Source organism: Bubalus kerabau, chromosome 21 (assembly GCF_029407905.1).
Source record: "Bubalus kerabau isolate K-KA32 ecotype Philippines breed swamp buffalo chromosome 21, PCC_UOA_SB_1v2, whole genome shotgun sequence".
In the NCBI taxonomy this organism is placed as follows: Eukaryota; Metazoa; Chordata; class Mammalia; order Artiodactyla; family Bovidae; genus Bubalus; species Bubalus kerabau.
Window position 1 is genome coordinate 61,733,809 of NC_073644.1, and position 22,625 is coordinate 61,756,433.

A 22,625-nucleotide genomic window follows, 5' to 3' on the forward strand; every position below is an offset into this window, starting at 1 on the left:
TGGCAGGACAGCAGCGGCCTGTACTGGAGGACCATAGTAAGAACTACTCCCGTGAAACTTGCTGTTTGGTTGCTAAGGCATATTCCACTCTTTGCAACCAACTTGGACTGTAGCCCGCCAGACTCCTCTGTCCATGGGATTTCCCAGGCAAAAATACTGGAGTGGGTTGCCGTTTCCTCCTCCAGGGGATCTTCCCGACCCAGGGTTCGGACCCGTGTCTCCTGCATCTCCTGCACTGCAGGTGAAGTCGTTACCACTGAGCCACCTGGGAAACCCACCCCCACCCCTATGAAACTTACCATGTCCATTACAGGGACGATTTTCATGTTATCTATTCTTTTTATAGTGACCCCTGGATGAAACTTCTCTTTAGTCTAAACATAAAGGACAGTTGTAGTGCTTCCCAGCAATGCTCGGCTTTCACCGTGCAGACTTGTATAAACCATCTTTTCTCACTGGCTGCTAGAGGGCTCAGAGCCTGGTGGCCCATCCACAGCAAATCAGCGTCCTCACGGTGCACATTCTTGCCCCCAGTGCTGGCTCCATTTCTTACGCTTCCAGCCTTTGTTGTCCTTTTAATTTATGCTCCCTTCATATTGTATGCATTATAAACTGCCTTACATACCTGGACTAGATCCAAGGATAAATTTAAGTGCATGGATAATACACATGGCTCTGTTTCAGAGGGCGACCTTACTAGACAGCAACCATACATACTCACGTTCCATATCACAGATGCGTGTCCTGCAGGGAACACAGACCAAACTCTGCACTAGGCACAGCCACACAAAAAATACAGACAACACGCTCCGCCCAGTTCCTCTAGTCAGGAAGAGACAGAAAACAACCTACGAGTGGTTTAAAGTGTTGGAAAGAAACAAGGACCTGAACTGCAGAACCACAGAGACAGAGGGAGGTACTTGTAAGTAAAGGGTTTGGGGAACATCTCACAAAGGAGGTGGACTCAATTCCGAAGGACGGGGAGCTGGGATTAGTAGTTTGTTTGTTTGTTTTTAAGCAGGGGAAGACCTTTAATCCAGGCAGAGGGAACAGAATGAGCAACAACTGGAGATAAGCATTTAAAGACACGGGGAGACTGAGCTGCACCGAGGAAGGGACACATCCTAGTGTGGACAGATCAATCAGGATCTTACAGGCTAGGGTGAGGAGTAGAGATTCTGTCTCGCAGCTAATGGGAAAGCCCTGAAGGGTTTTAAACCTGGGTTGAGGGGAGGAGAGGGTGAGATGTATAGAAAGAGTGACATAGACACTTAAATTACCGTGTGTAAAATAGACAGCCAATGGGAATTTGCTGTATGGCTCAGGAAACTCAAACAGGGGCTCTGTATCAACCTCCAGGGGTGGGATGGGGAGTGAGATGGGAGGGAGGTTCAAAAGGGAGGGGATGTATGTATACCTATGGCTGATTCATGCTGAGGTTTGACAGAAAACATCAAAATTCTGTAAAGCAACTATCCTTCAGCAAAAAATAAATTAATTAAAAACAAATCCTGGGTTGGACACCATCTGTTACAAGGTTCAGGATCTCACTTTCTGCTGCACGGGAACCGACTGTAAGAGACAGGACGGGAAGAAAAGAGACGCTGCAGTGGTCAGGCCAAAGGTGACGGTGGCAGGGGAGTCAGAGCGCAGATGGCAGATACGTGATGAAAGGCTGGCGCGCAGGACACGCAAAAAAGGATGCTCTGCAACTGCTTCCGCATCTCTCTCGAGAGCAACTCACGAGGCGTTAGCGCCACAAGCGAAGGCCGCAGGCTGTGTGCTGGGAGTGAAGCGGAGTCAAAGCTCAGTCTGTCTGGACGCGTGACCCTTGAAACGTGGTGAAAGCAACCAGCAGAGATCTAGAGAGCGGGATGTGTGAACTGCCAAACTTCAAACAACAAATACCCCTCCCAAGGCCCTTTCTCAGGGAAATACTAGACTATGAAAAAAGTGTCAGTCTCTCTGTCTTGTCCGACTCTTTGCGACCCCACGGGCTGTAGCCCTCCAAGGCTCCTCTGTCCATGGGATTCTCCAGGAGAGAATACTGGAGTGGGTTGCCACTCCCTTCTCCAGGGGATCTTCCCGACCCAGGGATCAAACCCTGGTCTCCCGCATTGGCAGGTGGATTCTTCACCGCCTTGAGCCACCAGGGAACCTATGCACTCCACCAGAAGGAGTAAAATCAGAAAGGGGCAAACATGCGCTCCAAAAAACCTGGAATCCAACACCAGACAGATTTCCCCGGCTTACAGACAGAGAAATCCTAGGCCTCAAAGGACTTAGAAACCAGTCTGGATCATGGCAGGCCTCAAGGTTCTGGGAGGAATTTCTTCAAGACGGTTGAAATGACAGGGCACCTAGTCAACTCTGAATATATTGAAAGGAACTTCATACAAACGAGGGTAGCTTGGGCAGCGGATTCATTTTTCTGTTCTTAAAAAAAAAAAGAAAAAGGCGGAAGATGGGGCAATAATGTCTTACAAGGAAGGCAAAACACAGCAGAAAAAAGGACTCACATTGCCCAGCAGGGCTGAGACACCGAAGCAGCTCTGCAGCCACAATGAAGACAGTGGAAACCGGTCAATCCAGAACTACTCTGGGACGAGCGAAGAGGGAATAAGCGTGTGCATGGTGGTCGACAGCCAAACTCTCTTCTTCCCGAGAAGGAAGTCGAGAGACAGGACTGAACACTGAAAATAAATTATGCTGTAATGTAAGTTATTTAGGGCCATGGACACAAAATTCAGAAGAATAAGGTTGAAAATTTGGAATAATTGCCATGGGACAGGAAGGGAAGGTCTGGGAGGGGTTGAGGGTCGGCTGTTTGTCTTACCAGCTGTGGTGTAATTTAAATGTTTGAAGCTAACGTGTATGTAAGACGTTAACTACACAGGGTAAATTATACCACTGATTTTAAATATGTAAAACATTGAAAGGGTACATAAACAGATGCCATCAGAATATAAAGACAAAAGAACAATTATGTCTTCATTTCAGAAAATCTAAGTTGCTTTTTTGATTTGGCTGTTAGTGAAGCGAATGTACTGAGTGTCAATGAATAGTTTTGCTACCAGAAAGGCCTGCTCAAAAAAGGGTAACTAACAGAAATAGAGAAGAAACTAGTCGTCCTGTGTGTGTGCGCGCTCAGTGGGGAGGTACAACTACTGTTTCCATGTAGGGCAGGCTTGCAGATGTTATTATGCAACATGGGGAACAGTAACCTTAAAAAATTGTGCAAAAAAAAAAGAAGAAGAAATTTTTAAAGGCCTGTTCATTTGGCTGTAAAAGACCCTTAAATGTAAGTGAAATATAAATACAGATAAACATAAAAATGAAATGTTAGCTTTCCTGTGGAAACTGTGTTTTCATCTGCTAAGAACATACCTCATTCATATACTGGTATCCTGGGGCTCAAACATATGGAACTACCTTTAAGGTGAAGTACTATTTTTCTTGTGAAAATAGTCTTTTTACTGGGCCGTGGCCTCATACAGAGCTCCTCCCTGTTACAAAGGGCACGACAAGGTGGCGTTCTGGGTGCCCTCATGCATTTCCATTCCAGAAACTCTCAGAGCCACACACACCTGTTCAAAAGCAAGATCACTCACTAGTGGCAACAGAAGTACCCGCTCACCCATACGACTTAGTTCAAGAGAAATAACTCCACAAAACCCAAATTTTATTTGGGGAAGGGGGAGATGTTTAAAAATGTTTTGGTGTGATGACATTTTGGCAGTACGAAAATACGTTACATTTCTTAGGGATGAATATTAAAATATATTGTGGTAAAATAACATGTCTGGGGTTTGCTTTCACATACTTTAGAAAATAAGAGATAAAGCAAATAATGCAAAATCTTAATGATGGGTGAGCATATGGAAATTGATTCACCTGCAGCGTTATTTGAAGTTTTCCTAATTAAAAAAACACACGGAAGGAAAATATGGTCAGATTCTCATCTTCCAAAGAAGAGAAGTTTGTACATTTTTTCTTTAAGATTACGATGCAAGTAAGCACACTGAAAAGCAGAGGCTGACATGGAGATTTATTTCCATCCAAATTACAACCTCACCCCAGTGAAAACTCTTTCAAAAGTATGCAGACAAGGCAAGCTAGGGTAAGTGAACAGAAAGAATCAAGCTTCAAGTTAACGAGGAGCCTCTCTGTGCTGTGCTTAGCTGCTCAGGCATGTCCACCTCCTTGTGGCCCCATGGACCGCAGCCCACCAGGCTCCTCTGTCCATGGGATCCTCCAGGCAAGAATACTGGAGTGGGTTGCCATGCCCTCCCCTCCAGGGGGTCTTCCCAACCCAGGTCTCCCACATTCCAGGCAGATTCTTTACCATCTGAGCCACCAGGGAAGCCTGAGGAGCCTGTTGATTTAGCCCAAAACTCAAGTGTGATAGCATTTTGTTAAACTAGACCACCTAAACATAGAAAAGAGTATTAAAAATCTGATAATTACCTGAGTAATTCATGAGAAGCCTCATCCTTTCATGAGCATGAATCTAGTTGAAACACACAAACCCAAAACAAGCCCTTCATCTACATTATACACCTACGGCCTTGCTGCATCATCGCTCTTCCCCCCTTGGCCAGAAAGAGCCAAATACGGAGCCAGAACCAGGGCAGCAAGCCGACCGTCCCGGCGAGTCAGGGGCAGCAGGCCAGTGAGCACGGGCAGTCTTCACAAGAGCCCTGAAGGAAACATACTCAGAGGACATCCACGTGCTGAAACATGCTTGTAATAGAATGCTTATATAACTGGAAGCCCAGGACGGGTGGGTTAAAAGACACAAAGGCGATTTTATGAGAAAGCTTTCTCATCTGATGTCACCCTCCCTTCCCATCTTTATTACGTCTCCCCTGCTGCTGTTTAGCCGCTCAGTCGTGTCTGACTCTCTGCGACCCCACGGACTGTAGCCCTCCAGGCTCCTCTGTCCATGGGATTCTCCAGGCAAGAATACTGGAGTGGGTTGCCACTTCCTTCTCCCCGAGTCAAACAATTTCTCCTCTCTAGAAGAGGGGAAGTTCATCACGGGAGCATGGCTCTTCCTTAAGAGAAGAAACTGATCTTCAGCCTCATTCCCTATTCTGCGGAACAGCACATCTGGAAGAAAAACAAAAGCCAACAGGACGGGGCTAGGGAGAACTTAACACTGTGACGGTCCCCCAGGCTCACCCAGCATGCGCTTGCAGCAAAGAGAAGGGCACTTTCAACAGTATATGCTTGGCGAGTAAAAAAGATTTCTTTTCTCTTTAAATAAATAACTAGAGCCTTCCAGGTGGCGCCAGTGGTCAAGAATCCACCTGCCAACGCAGGTGATACCAAGAGATGCGAGTTCGATCCTTGGATTCGGAAGATCCCCTGGAGAAGGAAATAGCAACCCGCTCCAGGATTCTGGCCTGGGAAATGCCATGGACAGAGGAGCCTGGTGGGCTATAGTCCATGGGGTCGCAAAGAGTCGGACACGACTGAACGCACACACACACACAGAGTAAGAAAACTACCCAAGGCATTTTAGAATCGACAGCTCACAGGCGGTTATCCTGCTTCTCAGGCTGGTTAGAGATAAGAATCCAGACTGCCCCACCGTAGCTACACTTCACATTGGCCTTCCTCGTGTCAAGCAAACCCCCTGCGCTGTAAATGAAGCTGGCTTCTGTTCGCTCTGCTCCTTGGGGGGCAGTGAGTGATCGGTCACAGACCCCCAGAGCTGGAAGGAACCGGATCAGAGCCCCACCCTCCCACAGTGAGGACCAGAGTCAGGGGGTTACGGGGACCCCCGGCCACACGCCCCAGGATGAGAGTGCCAGGGCCACAAGCTAGAGGCTACATCCTGCAGGTTCCAGACCAAAACTCTATCTGCTGACTCTAGATTCTTCTCTGCTGATTAGTTTAGGTAAAACGTGATATGTGTGACATCTGCATCTTAAATGAACCGAAACCCTCAGCTTCTGCTAACTGCTTTATAAAGAGCTCTCCACTGCAGAGATGAATTGTGATGCATCCATACAATGGAACATCACGCTGTAAAAATGAATTCGCATCCCACATCATGATAAGTGTTCTTTACCTATTGTTACTTGAAAAAAGCAATCGCAGAACCAGCCCATTTCTGTGAGTAACAACTATGAGTATGTTCGTTAGTAAAGGCACAGAATAGATCAGGAAAACACACTCCAGTCCCTTGGTGGTTGTTATCCTGAAGCGGCAAGATTATTCAGGATCCCCCGTTTCAAGTCATTCATGATGTAAAACACGTCAAGAGCAAGTATTGCTATCATATCAAAAGGTAAAGTTAAAAGAAAAAGACAATTACCTCTTTCTTGTGCCCCTTTGTGGTAACTATCCTTCCTTTACACACGTCTCTAAAAAGGTGTATTCCGCTCATCATCATGATGTCAATTTCCCCTGGGAGTCAAGCCCCTCAGGTGGAAAGGCACAAGGAGTTTAATGTGGTCCCCACAGCACCCTGGGCTGCACCAAACGAAGACTTTCACCACATGGATGGTACCCACATGAGCACATAGCCAAGTGTGTCAGGACGATCCAGAGTCAAGCTGTGTGTAAGCTAAGGGGTAAATAAATATCCTCAGATGATGCAAGTCACTATTTTAAAGGACAGACAGCAGAAACTGCTGTTAAAGACAGCCAAGGCTCAAACAGGGGCTCCGGACCAACCTAGAGAGGTGGGAAGGGGAGGGAGGTTCCAGAGGGAGGGACACATGTACACCTATGGCTGAGTCCTGCTGAGGTTCTCAGAAAACAACAAAATTCTGTAAAGCAATCATCCTTCAATTAAAAAATACATAAAATTTTTAAAAAGCCAAGGAAGGATTCACTGGAGAGGCAGGATTCGGAGGAACAAACAGAGCTTGATGGCCAAGAGCTGTAAGGGGAGTGGTCTACACTGGAGCATCCCCATACACGTACGTACACACAGAGAGACAGACACACACACCCCCTCACGGTCCAGAAAGGGCTCCAGGTGTGCCGACACCTCAATCTCCCCCTGCCCCAGGGCAGCAGGGTGGGGTCAGCAGGAGGGTAGCTGGACTGCCAGGGCCATCAGACCAGAGCATCCAGCCTTGAGCATCCATTGCCCCAGACCTCAAGATGCCCTTCACAGATGGTGACGTTCATGCGTGCGAACACCTGGAAATGTGTTCCCCAAACCCAGGGGCCTCTGGGAAAGCACCTGAAGACAGCAGGGACGGCAGGAGTGGCTCATAAATTGTTAGGCTCCTTTCACACTTCCTCCTAAGGTTTTCCATCTCCACCCCGATCTTACCCTTTCTAACAGAGTGCCACACTCATCACGCTGTCAGACTCAGGACAGCGGTTAAGGACTCAGGTCTTTTATGAACCACTTTACGTCTTGCCAGCCTCCAATTCAAAGAAATCCATTATTAGGAACCTCAAAAGCACATCTACCCAGGAAATGCAATTACCTTTCCTTTCTTAATTTATAATAACTTTTATTTCTATGATTTAACAGCAGGATTGCCATGCTACTCAAAAAAGATGTAATTGTATGTAAACTGCACTCCATGAGGACTGCCTGGTTTAAGGCCATAAGGTAAATACAGGGCTTAGGTGATAACTACACAGCCAAACCACAAAGCTCCTAGTTTTGTTTTGTTCGAGTTAATGCAAAGCTATAAAAAGCTTGTGTCAGCTGGGGGTTGAGAAGCTCCTTCAGTTTTCGCGGGGGAGGCCTGAGGAGTTGAAGAGCAACACAAAAATGGAACCGGAAAAGAACCTGCCCACACACAGACTCCCTATCACACGACGTGGGAAAAAAGTGTTTCTTACAAGGAAAGAAAAGCACAGCTCGACACAGAGAAGTGTTCCTTTATAATACAAGGAGCTGTGTTTATATCTTGGGAGAAGGTTCATATTCAGCCACCAAATATTTTTTTTAAATAACAAAATGCGACAAAGGTCTCTAAGTAGCTCCAGACACCTAGCTGAGAGGCTGCGAGAGGAAATGAGGAACGATGGAATTCATGGATTTAGGGCTGATCAGCTTAAGAAACATCAAGCTTACAAGGAACGGGCCACCCTTCTTGATCCACCCAAGCCACTTCATCGCTCGCCTGAACACCCCTGGAAACCACCGACACAGAGGAGACAGGCAACGGTAGGAGGTGAAAGCGAGACATGCAGAAGAGATGGGGGGGCGCCAGGCACCGACACCAGCTTTAGGGGCAGACATCCCAACTGAGGGGCATGGGCCTGCCGTGACCGCACAGGACGCGAGGATTGGGCCCAGAGGCCACAGAGGGAGGGGCGGGGCCGCTTCACCCCGGGGAAGAGAGCCAGGCGGCCCGTGCCCTTTGGCTCTCTGTCGCCCCAGGTTTTCAACCTTGGCTGCATGATGGAATCATACGAAGAGCTTCAGAAATGTCTGGGGCCATATATATGGACGCTAGAAAAACGGTACAATGAACCGATTCTATGGGCTCTAGAAACACAGTACAGATGAACCGGTTTTACGGGCTCTAGAAAGATGGTACGATGAACTGATTCGCAGGGCAGCAGTGGAGACGCAGGCATGGAGAACAGACTTATGGACACGGGAGGGGAGGGAGGGAGGGGAGGGGAGGATGGGACGAATGGCAAGAGCAGCCTGGAAACAGGTACCCGCTGTACGTGGAACATTCAGTCAGTAGGAGTCTGCTGAATGACTCAGGGAGCTCAGACCGGGCCCTGTGAGAACCTAGGGGGTGGGATGGGGTGGCGGGCCTAGAGGGAGGGGACACATGTATACCCGGGGCTGATTCGTGTACGGCAGAAACCAACACGACATTGTAAAGCAATTATCCTTCAACTAAAAGTAAATTAAAATTCCCAGTGCCTGACACCCATCTCTGGAGTTTGAAGCAACTGGTCTAGGGTGCCGTCTGGACAGCGGGATTGCTTTTTAAGCTCACCGGGTGATTTCCATGTGCAGTCTAGGCTGTTCAGCCACAGGCACCGCTTTGCAAGTAGGAAGCAAAGGACAGTGAGAGGAAGGGGGCCCTGGAGCAGCACGCTGACCCTCAGATGCACTTCTCAGTCTAACGTGCGTCAGAAACACCTGTGATGGCTGTTTAGTCGCCAAGTCCTGTCCAACTCTATTGTGACCCCAGGGACTGTAGCCCACCAGGCTCCTCTGTCCACGGGATTTCCCAGGCAAGCATACTGCAGTGGGTTGCCACGCCCTCTTCCTCCAGGAGATCTTCCCAACCCAGGGATCAAACTGGAGGCTCTGGCGTCTTTTGCCTTAGCAGGCAGGTTCTTTACCACTGAGCCGCCCAGAAAGTCCAGGAAACACCAAGGGACCTATTAAAAGACAGATTTGGTGGCATTGAAACATGTAAAATATCATGTATGAAACGAGTTGCCAGTCCAGGTTCGATGCACGATACTGGATGCTTGGGGCTGGTGCACTGGGACGACCCAGAGGGATGGAATGGGGAGGGAGGAGGGAGGAGGGTTCAGGATGGGGAACACATGTATACCTGTGGCGGATTCATTTTGATATTTGGCAAAACTAATATAATTATGTAAAGTTTAAAAAAAAAAAAAAGACAGATTTGGATTCAGTAGGCCTTGGGGTAGGGCCTCACCATTGTAATGATGATGTCTCGAGGCAGGGAGTTAGAACAGATCAGAGCCTCCAACATTTGGCTAGAGAAAGAGGTACCACGAGAGGGGTCACCTCTAACGGTGTTATGGCTTAGTCCTTTTCCTTCTTCAATGGCATTGCTGAAGGCACTTTAACTTCACTGGATAACTCAGGACCACCATGGTGGACAGTGATGCCCATGGAAATCAGTGTGCATGAAAGCATCCCCTTCATTACCTGGCCCTGGGATGTGAAGGGCTGAACTGTGTCCTTCCAAACTCAGACCTTGGAGTCCTAACTCCAGTACCAGAGAACATGACTGTTTAGAGACCAGAGCTTTAGCTTTAAACAGGCCACTGAGTTAAAATGAGACGTGAGAACGGGCCGTGATGCAGTGGGACCTAGTGTCCCTATAAGACAAAGACCAGGACAGACAAGATCAGAGGAAGCCATGTGAACACACCGAAGAGCCATCTGCAAGCCAGGGAGAGGGCTCGGGGGGAATCAGTCCCGCCACCAGACCCGTCCGAGCCCTCCCGCCTCCAGAGCTGCGAGAGAACCTCTTGTGGAAGCCTCCCCGTCTATGGCAGTGTGCCTAGGCATTCCTGGCAAACTAACACGGTCAGGGGAGAGGGGAGATGGGTGCTGGTTCACGTGTCTACTTTGGACGATGTGTCCGACTTATGTTGTCACCAGCAGGACTGACTTTCTTACCTCTAGCTTCCTCCTTCCCTGGTCTACGTGTCTCTTAAATCGCGGCTGGCAGAAGGCAAGGTAACCGTAACTGTCAGGCCTTCCAGAAGTATCCAGTGGAGTCAGACTGTCTGGTTTAGAACCCCAGCTCTGCCACGCACCTGCCCTGGGACTTAAGAGAGGGTTCACAGGACAACAATCTAGTTTCTGACAGTGAGCCTTTGGTGAGAAACAGGCTCTCATTTCTCTGATATCTGGTTTTGTATCCAAAGCTCCCCCAAACCCACCCTCTGCTTCCTCTCCCCTCCTCTCAGCTGGATTCCAGGCAGATAGAAAAGGTTGCCTGATTAAGTGACCCCCACGTAGATTTTATGCACAGCTCCACACTTCTCTCTCCCTGTGTCCTCCCAGCTGATGGGCAAGAGTGATTTTCCAGAAAACTGACAGAATGTTAACGTTGCTTTTTACAGAATTAAAATCTTTCAGCCAAACTTTCTCAGAAATAAAACCTCATGGATGTTGCATTCTAGATTCCTCTGCTGCTACTGCTAAGTCGCTTCAGTCGTGTCCGACTCTGTGCAACGCCATAGAGGGCAGTCCACCAGGCTCCGCCATCCCTGGGATTCTCCAGGCAAGAACAGTGGAGTGGGCTGCCATTTCCTTCTCCAATGGATGAAAGTGAAAAGTGAAAGTGAAGTCACTCAGTTATGTCCGACTCTTAGTGACCCCATGGACCGCAGCCCACCAGGCTCCTCCATCCATGGGGTTTTCCAGGCAAGAGTACTGGAGTGGGGTGCCATCGCCTTCTCTGCTAGATTCCTCTAACCTTTCAGAATCTTCCAGAAGTAAATTCCAGTGCTTTTTTTTTTTTTTTTGCAATGACCTTGCCTCCAATGAGCAGTCTTGTGGTCTTTCTGGCCTCCCAGGAAGCCAACCTCCTCTCTGCCTTGCAATTTTTCACCACAAAAGCTGTGAGCCATTTCACTAGAGGGAAATTCCAAAGTGAAACATGGACACGTTACCGCAAGTGATGCCAAGTGGAAGCAGAGAGAAGGGACAGCTGGAAGGAAAGTCGTGGCCTGGTCCCCGTGCCGCCTCTTAGACGGGCTCCAGCCTCAGAAGGAATCTTGCTGAACACAAGCAGGACGCTATGAGAACTGCATTTGTCAATCTGTCGACCCTCACAAACTTAGCTTGCCTTTCATTTAACCTCTGTTCAGCTGAGTCAGTTAAAACGGCTGGTTACCAAGGTCACAGGCTCCCACGTGACTTTGACAGAAACTTTTTCAGTGACTAAAAAATATAACTTATTTAGCTATTTGGTGTATAGGAAAAATCCAATGCCATGGAAACTAACCTTTCAAGTAAACACATAAAAATTCGTTTTGAGAAATTGTTGTTTAGTCACCAAGTCGTGTCCGCCTCTTTTTGCGACCCCATGAACTGGTAGTCCATCAGGCTCCTCTGTCCATGGGATTCTCCAGGCAAGAATACTGGAGTGGGTTGCCATGCCCTCCTCCAGGGGATCTTCCCCACCCAGGGATGGAACCCGGGTCTCCTGCATTGGCAGGTGGATTCATCACCACTGAGCCAGCTGGGAAGCCCTTATTGAGGCATAATTATATCAGATTAGATTCATCTATTTTAAGTGCAAATTGAGTTCTGACAAACGTATGCAGCTGTGTAACCACCAGCGCAATCAGGACACAGACTGTTTTTATCACACAGGAAAGCGCCCTGAGCCCTCTACACCACTGTGTGCGGCGTCTTAGAAACAGCTTTTCCTCACCTGGCGTCGTCTCCACAGGATGCTCCCTTATCAAGCGTTTGTGCCTGGATCTCTCTCCTTTCCTCCGCCCACAGCACTCAAGCGTTTGTGCCTGGATCTCTCTCCTTTCCTCCATCCACAGCACTTTTTACTTTCCTAACATGTCAGGTGGCGCATGCCAACATCTTCCTCCTTCCCTTTCTCCAAAACACCATGCGGCCTGCTCCCCTCTCCTCAGAATGTTCCCTTTCAATAGTTCTTTCCTTCTTCCCCCACACTCAGTGTCCAAAGGCATCACTCTCTAGGCGTCTCCGTGATCTTTATGGAATCAAAGGTGTGGCACTGGTAAAAGGCAGTGCAGAGTTTAAGTTCAACAGTTTAATTACCGATGTGCACAGTGCAACTGAGCCATGCCATGATACTTTTCAGCCATAAAAGGAAAAGTGGGATGTTGCAACTGTGATTGGGGGTACTCATTGGTGAAAATGACTCCTCCTCCAGGTTCCTCTAGATGTGTGTCCCTCACCCAAATATACACACTATCGTTTGATTTTTGAGTGTGCAATTTTCCACTGTAGAAATTCAAAGCTCACAAGTTTATGGAGAGCTGGCTCTGAGTCAAAGCATGTGATGATGAATATGCAAGCTGGGAATCAGCAAAGTATGGAATTAGGAATGGTGGGCCATCCGCCAAGGCAACCCTGGGATTACTCAGCTGGCAGAGGAAGGCCAGACTTGGGAACACGTAGACAAGCGGCAGTAAGTTAGCTTAACTACTTGCAGTAAAACCAGCTTCTGACAAGTCACATTCACTCGGAGAATCACTTAAGGGAAGATGACTGGAAATAAAGTTCCAGCTCAACAACAGCTATGATTGATTCCTCAAGATCAGGAAACCAAGTCACAATCGAAACCGCTCGGGCCAGAGACCAGATACAAGAAAATACGGCCACACAAAAGTGCAGGCCCCAAAGATGAAGCTGACTCAACGTCCCCAACATGACCTCCTTGAGGACTCAGACCCCTGGACGAGGTCACATGCGAATGGAGAAGCCCACTCCCATCTTCAGGTTAAGATGGCTCTTCAGAAGTTGGCAGACTTTTCCCGGAGAAGGGCCAGACGGTAAATATCTGAGACTGGGGGCTAAGTAAGGTCTGTTGCTTACTTTAACCCTTTCAAAAACATAAGGGACTTCCTGAGTGGTCCCCTGGTTAAGAATCTTCCACCTGCCAATGCAGGGGACATGGGTTCAAGCTCTGGTCCGGGAAGACTCCACCTGCCAGGAAGACACTAAGCCGCTGCCCAGCAACTACCGAGTCTGCACCACAACTGCTGAGCCCACGTGCCCAGAGCCCACGCTCAGCAACCAGAGAAGCCACCACGGGGGAAGCCCAGACATCTCAACTGGAGAGGAGCCCCGCTCACCGCAACTAGAGGAAGCCCTCGCGGCAGTGAGGATCCAGCACGGCCAGAATTTATTCTTTAAAAAAAGGTAAAAAATATTCTTAGATCGTGGGTTGCATAAAGACCAATCCCCGCTTTATACCAAATTTCCAGAGCCAGATCCCAGTGCAGAGGGCCCTCCGGCTTCCCACCAGTTCTGTGCAGCAGCAGCAGCAGCAGCCACTGGGCTAGCAGATGCCCCTGCCATTCCCAGAAGACTATGAATGAGGGCCTCATGCCAGCAAGGGCGAATGCCAGGGAAACTCCCAGAGTAGTGGGCAAGCGGTGTAAAGGCAGAGAACGGATAAGGCTAGAATGGATGTGGTTCAAGTCTCTGAAATCACAAAGGGCACAGAAAGATGACCTAGTTCACATTCTAATACCCTGAACGAGGAGGCAACATATCTGCCCTTCCAAACACTGATGCCTGCTTTTGACTCACACGGATCACACCTTGAAGCTGGAAAGATGTCCTCTGCTTGGTGGTGGTGGTTCAGTCGCTAAGTCGTGTCTGACTCTCTTCAACCCTGTGAACTGCAGCCTGCCAGGCTCCTCTGTCCATTGGATTCTCCAGGCAAGACTACTCGGGTGGGTTGCCATCTCCTTCTCCAGGGGATCTTCCCCACCCAGGGATCGAACCTGCAACTCCCGCATTGCAGGTGGATTCTTTACCATGAGCCACCAGGGAAGCCTGTCCTTTGCTTGAAATTAAATATGTAGACGTAACATGGCTCTGTCCTCTATAGGCTGAAAACAGACTGTCCAGAAGGTTTAGAAACATTTATGAACACAGACCTGGGCTGTATTATTTGGAGAGTCAGGGTAGCAGGAGGGGTTTGCCTTTTCGTGACACTCTGCTTAAAGTCACTGCTGGGAAGTGTGGGGTGACCCTGCTGAGGTGAACTGGGTCCCTACGAGTTATCTGTTCCTAGGTGGTCAATTCTGATGCTGCCTCGCAGGACACGGCCAGAGAATTCACTTTCTCTTCGTAATGCTTTACATTCCAGCAATTCTTAGAAGCAAGGGGCTTGTGGCACGTGCTAGCGTCCTGCTAGCAGAAAAAAAAAAACGCATTAGTTACTACTATCCCCAGCTTCTCGGGTCCCTGGCCTGGAGCTGCGGGGCTTCTCTTGCTGAAAGGATACAGCTGGGCCACAGGAAATTAAGCTTTTAGCTCCCCAAATGTGACATCGGTTGTGTGCCAAAGATAATCGTCTTATAAATGTCCCCAAGGACATCTTCGGCTCGAAATCCCTTTACTGAAAAATCAATGGAATGAAAATCCATGCATTCCTTGAGGGCAGAGATTTTGGGGTTTTTTTTCCTGCCTTATTCACATATATTTTTTTTTTTCAGAGTAAAAACAACTCCTGTTTATATACTACATACATATTTGAAGTGCTTGGCACATAAGTAACCTCTGAATAAGTGAACGAAATTGTTGGTAAAACTTTGAAACTGGTAAATGACTTTAAGGAAAAGAACCTGGCGTGGCAGGAGAGAAGCTGCAGATAGTACAGCTGATTATCTTTCATCCTCCAAATAAAAAGCAATAAACAAACAAACAAACAAAAGCAAACAGAGTGCACAGAGACCTGGGTTCTCCAGCTAGTCAGCCACGGCCTGCATCTGCAGTTCCGCTAATGCTCTGACGTGGCACGGGTCCCATCACGCAGGAGGGTAGTGAAACTTGCAGAAGCTGTATGGCTGACAGTTAAACCGCTGACTGAAAGGCAAAGTACCACCCGAGAAGACGGGGTGCTCTAGAAGAAAGAGTACTTGCTTTTTCCGGGTGCACCCACCTCCCAGCTTCACTTAGAAAAGAGGAAGTGAAGTGAATATAGAAAGTCGGGCGTCGACAACTCTGGGGACAATGAGTAGCACCTGGACCTGGTCCCAAAGGACACCGGTGACCGCAAGGCCTTTCGTGGTCAGTTTGCTGGTCCATTGTTTCCTATCGTTTTGTCTTGATCCGTAGAGAATGAGTGAGAAGTGAGAGAACTTTGCCTGGGCCAACATCCTCTACCATGCCTCCTCCCCGCCCCGGACACCTGCTCAAGCTAAATAACAGGGTGTGGGAGTGAGAGAGACCCCCTTTAAAGCTGTGACCCAGCACTGCTTCCAAGCCAGCATCCACGGGGCATCATACCAGGTGGAACTGCGCATGTCCTCATCAGCTATTATTTAAAGTAACAAGCTCACGGAGTGAGCTAGGCCTGCCCGAGTCAGCTCCCGTAACACATCTGCAACTCAAGTGAAGCAGGTCAAGGTGGGAACTCATGCAAACAGCAGCAGCATCTCAGAGGGGCAAGTAATCCGTTTCTAGAAGAAAAAAAAAAAATGCTAGAAAAGGAGACATACTCGGATAGCAACAGAAGTTCTGGGAAGACCTAAAAGATCACATTTCTTTGCTTCCTGGTAACATTAACATTTGTCCACTCGTGCACATGCAGACAATGCGCGTGGACTCCGTCCAGGTGGAGGACTAGCCTCTGAGGCTACAGTCGTGGATGAGAGGACAGATGATTCAGGGACTTCACAAGCTAACCATCCAGTGGGAACAAGAGGCTCCCTCCAACACATCCTTGATTCTGGCGGCTTGGCACGAAGCCACGCCCACCCGTCCCCTGCTCTGTTCTTCTAGACACTGGGACCACCTCCTCCTTATGGTAAGAATACAGATGGTCGTCAGAAAGATACAATGCTCTTTCCAACAGTTACTCAGGGCCACCCTCGGAGCCGATCCTGAGCTATGCTGGCCACAGGATGGGAGGCAGAAGGCAGAGACCAGAACTGAGCTGAGGACCTGACTGCCGGTCTCTGCCAGTAAGTCCCTTCATGACCCTGGACAGACAGCAACCTTCTACGAGCCTCTAAAATGGGGGTAGCTATGCCTGCCGCCTGCTTTTATAGTTACATGAATTGAGGACATCGTGTAGTCAGGTAGGAGGGAGGAAGCAAAAGATACCCTTTTTGTAATTTTCCCAAGGCGCTAGATTTCTGGGCTAGCCTACATTTGGAAAAGCATCTAAAAACAGCTGACGTGTGACTGCTGTATAAACACCCTCAGGGTTCCTGGCTATGGTCTGAATTTGCTTTTTCAAAAATTTCGACTGTCAAGTTCAAAACTCAGCAGATGTCCACAGAGCACACAGTACGTGCGCTCAGGACGCAGGATGAGGGGAGACACAAGCAGTGAGCCCGAGGGGCCGTGTCCATCGAAGGCTTCCTGCGTGCACCAGTTCATCTTCCCTGTAACCCTGTCACTCCAGTACTAACACGGTCCTCACATATTCCAAGGAGAACACTAAAACAGAGACTGAGGAATGTTCGAGGTTATAGAACAGGCGGTAGAGCCTGAGTTCAAACCGGGGCATAGGGTTTCTATCCTATGCATGTTTGACACAATCAAAGCCCTGTGTAGGAACTCAGGGACTTGGCAGAGAGGATCTTCTCCAGCCTTGCCTCCAATGGAGCCTTAGCTAGAGTCCTGGGCTCTCTGTCTGGTATTGCTGCTCTAATTAAGCGACCTTCTTGCTCTCCAATTTCCAAGTAAACACATTTGCAGAAATATCACGTTAACTTCCATAATCTAACAGGATTTGGCAATGCTACTGCATTATCTTGAAGTGGGAGTTTTTGCATCCCAGTGTCATTATTTCCCACGGGAACGTGACCCTAATGAGACACCACTGATGGGCCTAATAGAGCTGAGGGCCCCCACTGGAGGTCTGTAAGCCACAAAGCTGAGGATCAGAGCTAATGCAACTTAAACACAAACCCTTCTGTTTAAAAAAAAATCACTTAAAAACAACTAAGTCCATAAAGCCATCCCTAGCTGCTTCTAATCTCTTCCCCCATCACTGATAATCTAAACTACACAACTTTGAACTCAGTCATGTACACTGTATATCGGTTACAGTTAGAACCCTTGGTCGAAAAATCAATTCTGGAAAACCTGAGCAGAGACTGCTTACATGTTTTCTAGGACTATTTTAAGCACATATTAGATGCTCAAATCCTTAATCGGCTCATGTATCCGAAGTGTTAACTAGCATGCTTATTGGATACAGACGCAAGTTGATGTCTTAATGTTTCCCACACTCAAATGTATTTTCTGGTTTTAAAAAAGCCTTTAACATGTCATTTTACTGATGAGACCCAACGGTTCAGCTGTAAAAATAATCCACCTTCCAATGCAGGAGACCCAGGTTTGAGCCCTGTTCCAGGAAGATCCCCTAGAGAAGGTAAAGGCAACCCACTCCGGTATTCTTGCCTGGGAAATCCTGTGGACAGAGAGCCTGAAGGGCTATGGAGTGAAGAGTCAGACGTGACTTAACAATTAAATAACAAAAAGTAAACCCAAACATTTTGTTTAAAAATTACATGGTTTGGGAGCAGGAAAAAACTAATAGCCACAGAGGGTAAATACCATGATAACTTTATGTGCTTGGGTAGAATAAATTTACAGCCTAGATAAGTCACATGAACTGTGAAATCTTAACTGCTGGTAAAAGATATGCTCTGCCGTATGTCAGATTATAACACTGAGTGAATGTGTCCTTTAAGCTGCCAAAGGCATTCATTCACAATTTCATCAACTTCAGGGACTTGGCTCAAAGCACAATGGGGTAGAGTCTCTAGAGACAGAAACTGTGATTAAGATGAAAGAAATCCTACAAGGAAGGAAAGCTCTCCATGCATGAACCAATTCTGTGTATAATGATAATAAAAAGTCAATTGTTTGAGACAGATCAAGGGCAATGGTAACTCAGAAAACCACCGTGGTTACGGTGGATGCTGGCATTACCAACTGCTTGAGTTTGTATCTATTTAAAGTTATAGTCTCCCTTACTTAGATCCCAGATCTGGAAGTTCAGGCTTCTCTGTAGACACCTCCAGGATGATGAAAGGGCCCAGGCTTTGAAGTCAGACAAACCTGGGCCCTCACGTGTGTTAACTTTGCAACTCTGGGCAAGTGGACTAAAGCCCAGAGCTTCAGTTCCCTCTGTACAACAGACACCCACACGCTACAGAGTGGCTTTGAGCATCAGCTATATGTACATAAAGTGCATAGGACTGTGCTGAATATACAGTAAATCCTCCAGCTGTCATCTAATATAAGGTTAAAGTGGAAAGAGGCTGCTTAGGTAAAACCATGGAAAACAGCTGTACACAGGTAGTGGTAGGGTCCAGGACAAATATTATTCCCATCCCATCATTCTCTCTCCCATATTATGATACTTAAGTCTCCATATACTTTCAGGAATAATGGTAGATCAGATTTATAACTCACATCTACCAAATTCGTTTACTTATTTAATATTAAACTCATCCTCCATGCCAATGATTTTTCAAAAGTCAGTGTTTAAAAAATAATCACTTTCTACAATTCAGGAGTGACTTCTGGGACTCATTCTCTTGTGCAAAAATCCTTTCACAAGAGACTTCTGTTAAAACTGGGGTTCTATGCAGTCAGACACGCTTCCCTCAGCTTAATTAAGGGTCATCCAACAGTTAACGAGTGCAGCTTCCTGGAAGGCTGGCTCTTTCTCTGGTTTTATGTCATTGTGGTAGAAGGACCAACTACCCACTCAGCTGTGGAGGCCTCTGGGCTCCTGAGGACCTGTCCAAATGGGACTGCACCGTGACTCGCATTGAGACACTAGTTTCCATGGCAGCCCTTCAAGCCTTAATGCACATCTCATTGACATGCAAGTTCTGGATCAGGAGGGCTGGGCAGGGCCCCAAGACAATATGAGCTCCCAGATGACGCCTGTGCCAATTTCCAGACCACACCGGGAGGAGCAAGGGTCTCCAGGGCCAAGACGACAGGATTCACAAACCAATCAGTACACAGCATCCCTCCGTCGTCGGGGTTCAAAACAGGGACAGCAGCTTCCAGCTGACTGTCTCCATGGAGTTACTGAACGATGGAAGTTGTGTGAAGTCAGTGAAATACACTTAGAACTCTGAGAGGAAAACCAGAGAGACAATATTCACAGGGACCTTTTTCTCCAGCTGAAAACATCCTCCCATCCCTCCAAGCTCTTTTCTCCTAGAAAGATATCCTTTTTGTTAGCTCTTATAACCCGTTTGAGTAGCCGTTAATGAAAACACATCAGGACGCTGCTCATGTCATTGTGGTAGAAGGACCAACTACCCACTCAACTGTGGAGGCCTCTGGGCTCCTGAGGACCTGTCCAAATGGGACTGCACCGTGACTCGCATTGAGACACTAGTAAGAGTGTCTCAGACTCGCCTGTAAGAGTCTCAGTGTAGGAAAAAACACTGCACTGTTTTTCAAAGTTTGGCAGGGGGAGCAGTGTGGAAGTGATGGTAACAGCGTAACGAAAGAAATCAGCTTAGAAGGCTAATCAGGCACTCACGGTTTCTGAAAATTGGACATGCATTCTGTAACTGTCTTTGACTTATGGGCAGTCAGAGACCAAATAATGAGCAAACCATCTCAGGGACACGTTCCATGTTAAATCAAGGTTTTATGCTGTGGTGATAGGGAGGAAATGCATCCTAAGAAACAGTGTGGATGAAACACAGGGCTGGAGCCAGGCAGAATCCTGAAGCCGCCGCCACCAGCTCAGGTCCCCGGCTGGGCGGACCTTGCTTACCCTGTTAACTTCTCCAAGACTTTACCTGCCAACTGAACCACACTCCAGTCCTCCCTACTAACTCACATTTCTGTTCAGTGTTTACCGCCCATGGCTCAGAGAATCCCTTCCCAAGGATTCACAGGACTGTTGCCTCCCTGAAGTGATCACTGTCAAGCTGTTGCCAACAGATTTCTAAAGTGTGGTCTGTGATGTGGCTGGTGGTGCTTTTGTACCTCTAAACTGACCAGCCCTGAAACCACCCACACCTGGGCCTTAAAGCATATGCAGCTTTTTGCAGCTGAGACCATGAAGAGTCATCTGCTACCACATCATTAAGGCGACGTCTGTCTCTTTCACGTTCACTTTTGAGGATTATCTTGTTATCCTGTACTGCCCAGGATTGATTCTGGCACCTAGACAGTGCAGGATTTGGGGAGATGGAGTCTGCTGGGAGTGTGTGATCCCCGGACCTCGAACACTACACCTTTAAAACGCAGGCAACTCGCACGTCTTTGTGGATGCGTGCCTCCTTCCGGTGAAGGCACAGGGACAGTGCCCGTGGTCACCGATGGTGACAGCGAACCGCCCCTCACGCTCAGAGAGCTGCACGCAGGGAACGCTGATTTCCCTCACAACCGCCTGGGGCGGTATTCCTATCAGAGACGCCCTGGCTCTCATCACATTTGTTTTTAACAAGCACCCAGGTGATCTGCGGATCGAATTTTCAGGAAGACGGATCCTCTTCCGTGACTCAACGATCTTGACGCTTTTGGCTTGTACGGAGCCACCTTATCCACCACCCGCCCAGAGGCCGTGACAAAGTTACACTCTGTCCAGGCAGAAGGTCAACAGAGAACCAAGGACTAAGGATTTCCTTGTTGACTTTGTATGTTCAAAACAAAACGCAAGCGCAACCACTCATCTTGGCTATGCCTCACTATGCCGCACCGCGTACCCCACAGTCCCATCCCCTTTCTTCATGAAACTGGCAACCTTTTCTCCAACCACCACGCCAGCACGCAGGGGAGCGGAAAACCACCGCCCTCGGCTTCTGAGAGCAGAAACTCCAGGTTCGGACACTCAGTTGCCCGTGGTTGCTCTGGCTCAGAAACCATACACACAAGAAAAAAAAAGTGTGCACCAGAGAGGACGGAGCACCCCACCGGTGGCCGCGGTCCGCGAGCGCGCCTCCAGGCCCCTCCTGCGGGCGCCGCCTCCCCGACCAGCCCGGGCGCGCGCCAGCCGGGTCATCCGAGCCCCGGGGCTTACCTGAAACACGTGGTGAGCTCCCCCGAAGGCTTCAGACACGGATACTTGGTCGTGGCGATGTTGTTTTCCGAGCAGACTTCTCTGAAAAAGTTAGGGGAACTTGGTTGGCCGCTCCGCGCGAGAGCGGCCGGCAATGCGCGCCGGGCATCCGCGTCCTGCGCGCCGAGGCGGCTCCGGTCCCCGAGCGCGGATGCGGGGAGGACCCCGAAGTCCGGGCCTGGCGAGGGTCCCACGCAGCGAACCCGGCCCCCAAGAAAAAGAAGAGGTGCAGAAGCGGGACTCTGACGGCGGCAGAAGGGCGGCGCGCGGTGTCACCGAGCCCCGAGCCCCGGAGCCCAGGGTGTGCGCACGGAGGCGCCTACCCCGGAGTTTACGAAGCTTTCCTTCACCCAGGAGGGGTGAGCGCCGGGGGAAACCGAGAGCGCGCGGGGCACCGGCGGGATGGGATGGGGCGAGGGTACCGCCTACTCCCCGAGAGCCGGGAGCGCACGCAGCAGGGACCCGCAGCGCGAACCTGTCGCCGTCGCCCGGCTCCTCGCGGTAGCTCCACGCGTGTCCCAGCGCCAGGAGTAGCAGCAGCGGACCCAGGCTCCTGCCCAGCCGGCCCCTCGCCGCCCCTGCCCGGCTCGGAGGCGGCGGCACCATCGGGGACGCTCGCGGCTTCTTGGCGGCGCTGGCCGCCTCTCCAGCCCTGCGCCCGGCTCCTCCGCGCGCGCCGCCGCCTGTCTGTCCCCGGCGGGGGGCGCCCGAGGCCGGGGGCGTCGGAGCCACCTGCGCACCGCGCAGGGCTGCGGAGCTCGGGACGGTAGGGAGGTCGGGCTCGGGGCTGAGGCGCAGGGGCGCCAGCCGGGCAGCGGAGCTGGGACGCTGGGCCCGCGGGGTCCGGGCGGTGTCGCTTCCGAGGCTCAAGCCGGACAGACGGACGCGCTCCGCTCGGCTCTGGGCGGCGCCCTCCCCGCCGGCCCCTTCCTTCGCTGGGCGCCGCGCGCGGCGTGCGGAGCGCGGGCGGCCGCTGGCATTTTACCCCAGGGTCGCCGAGCCGGGGCGGGGGAGGAGGCGGGGGGCAGAGGGCTTAACACGCCTCCTTCCCGTGGTGGGCTGGCTTCCAAGGACGCGGGTCAGGCCCGTGTTTTGCCTCCCGCCCCTCGAGCGTCTACACTGCCCGCCCCCGCCCCCCCGCTCCATCTCCTTCTTAGAAGGGAGGACTCAGGAGGTGAAGGC

At 49.6% G+C, this 22,625-nt stretch overlaps 1 protein-coding gene across 3 annotated transcripts in view; it reads right to left on the minus strand.

Moving 5' to 3' along the window:
- The window catches only part of CCBE1 (collagen and calcium binding EGF domains 1), a 244,193-nt gene that overhangs the window by 221,436 nt on the left and 132 nt on the right, over positions 1-22,625 (minus strand). Inside the window, exons 1-2 of one of the 3 annotated variants that reach the window (XM_055559581.1) lie at positions 21,919-22,057; positions 21,405-21,485 (exon numbers count right to left, since the gene is read on the minus strand). In XM_055559581.1, the coding sequence (XP_055415556.1) occupies positions 21,405-21,485; positions 21,919-22,049 (212 nt within the window). In that variant the 5' untranslated portion in view covers positions 22,050-22,057. Of the gene's footprint in view, positions 1-21,404; positions 21,486-21,918; positions 22,058-22,625 lie in introns of those variants that run through there. The other 2 variants (XM_055559579.1, XM_055559578.1) reach the window with 2 other exon arrangements.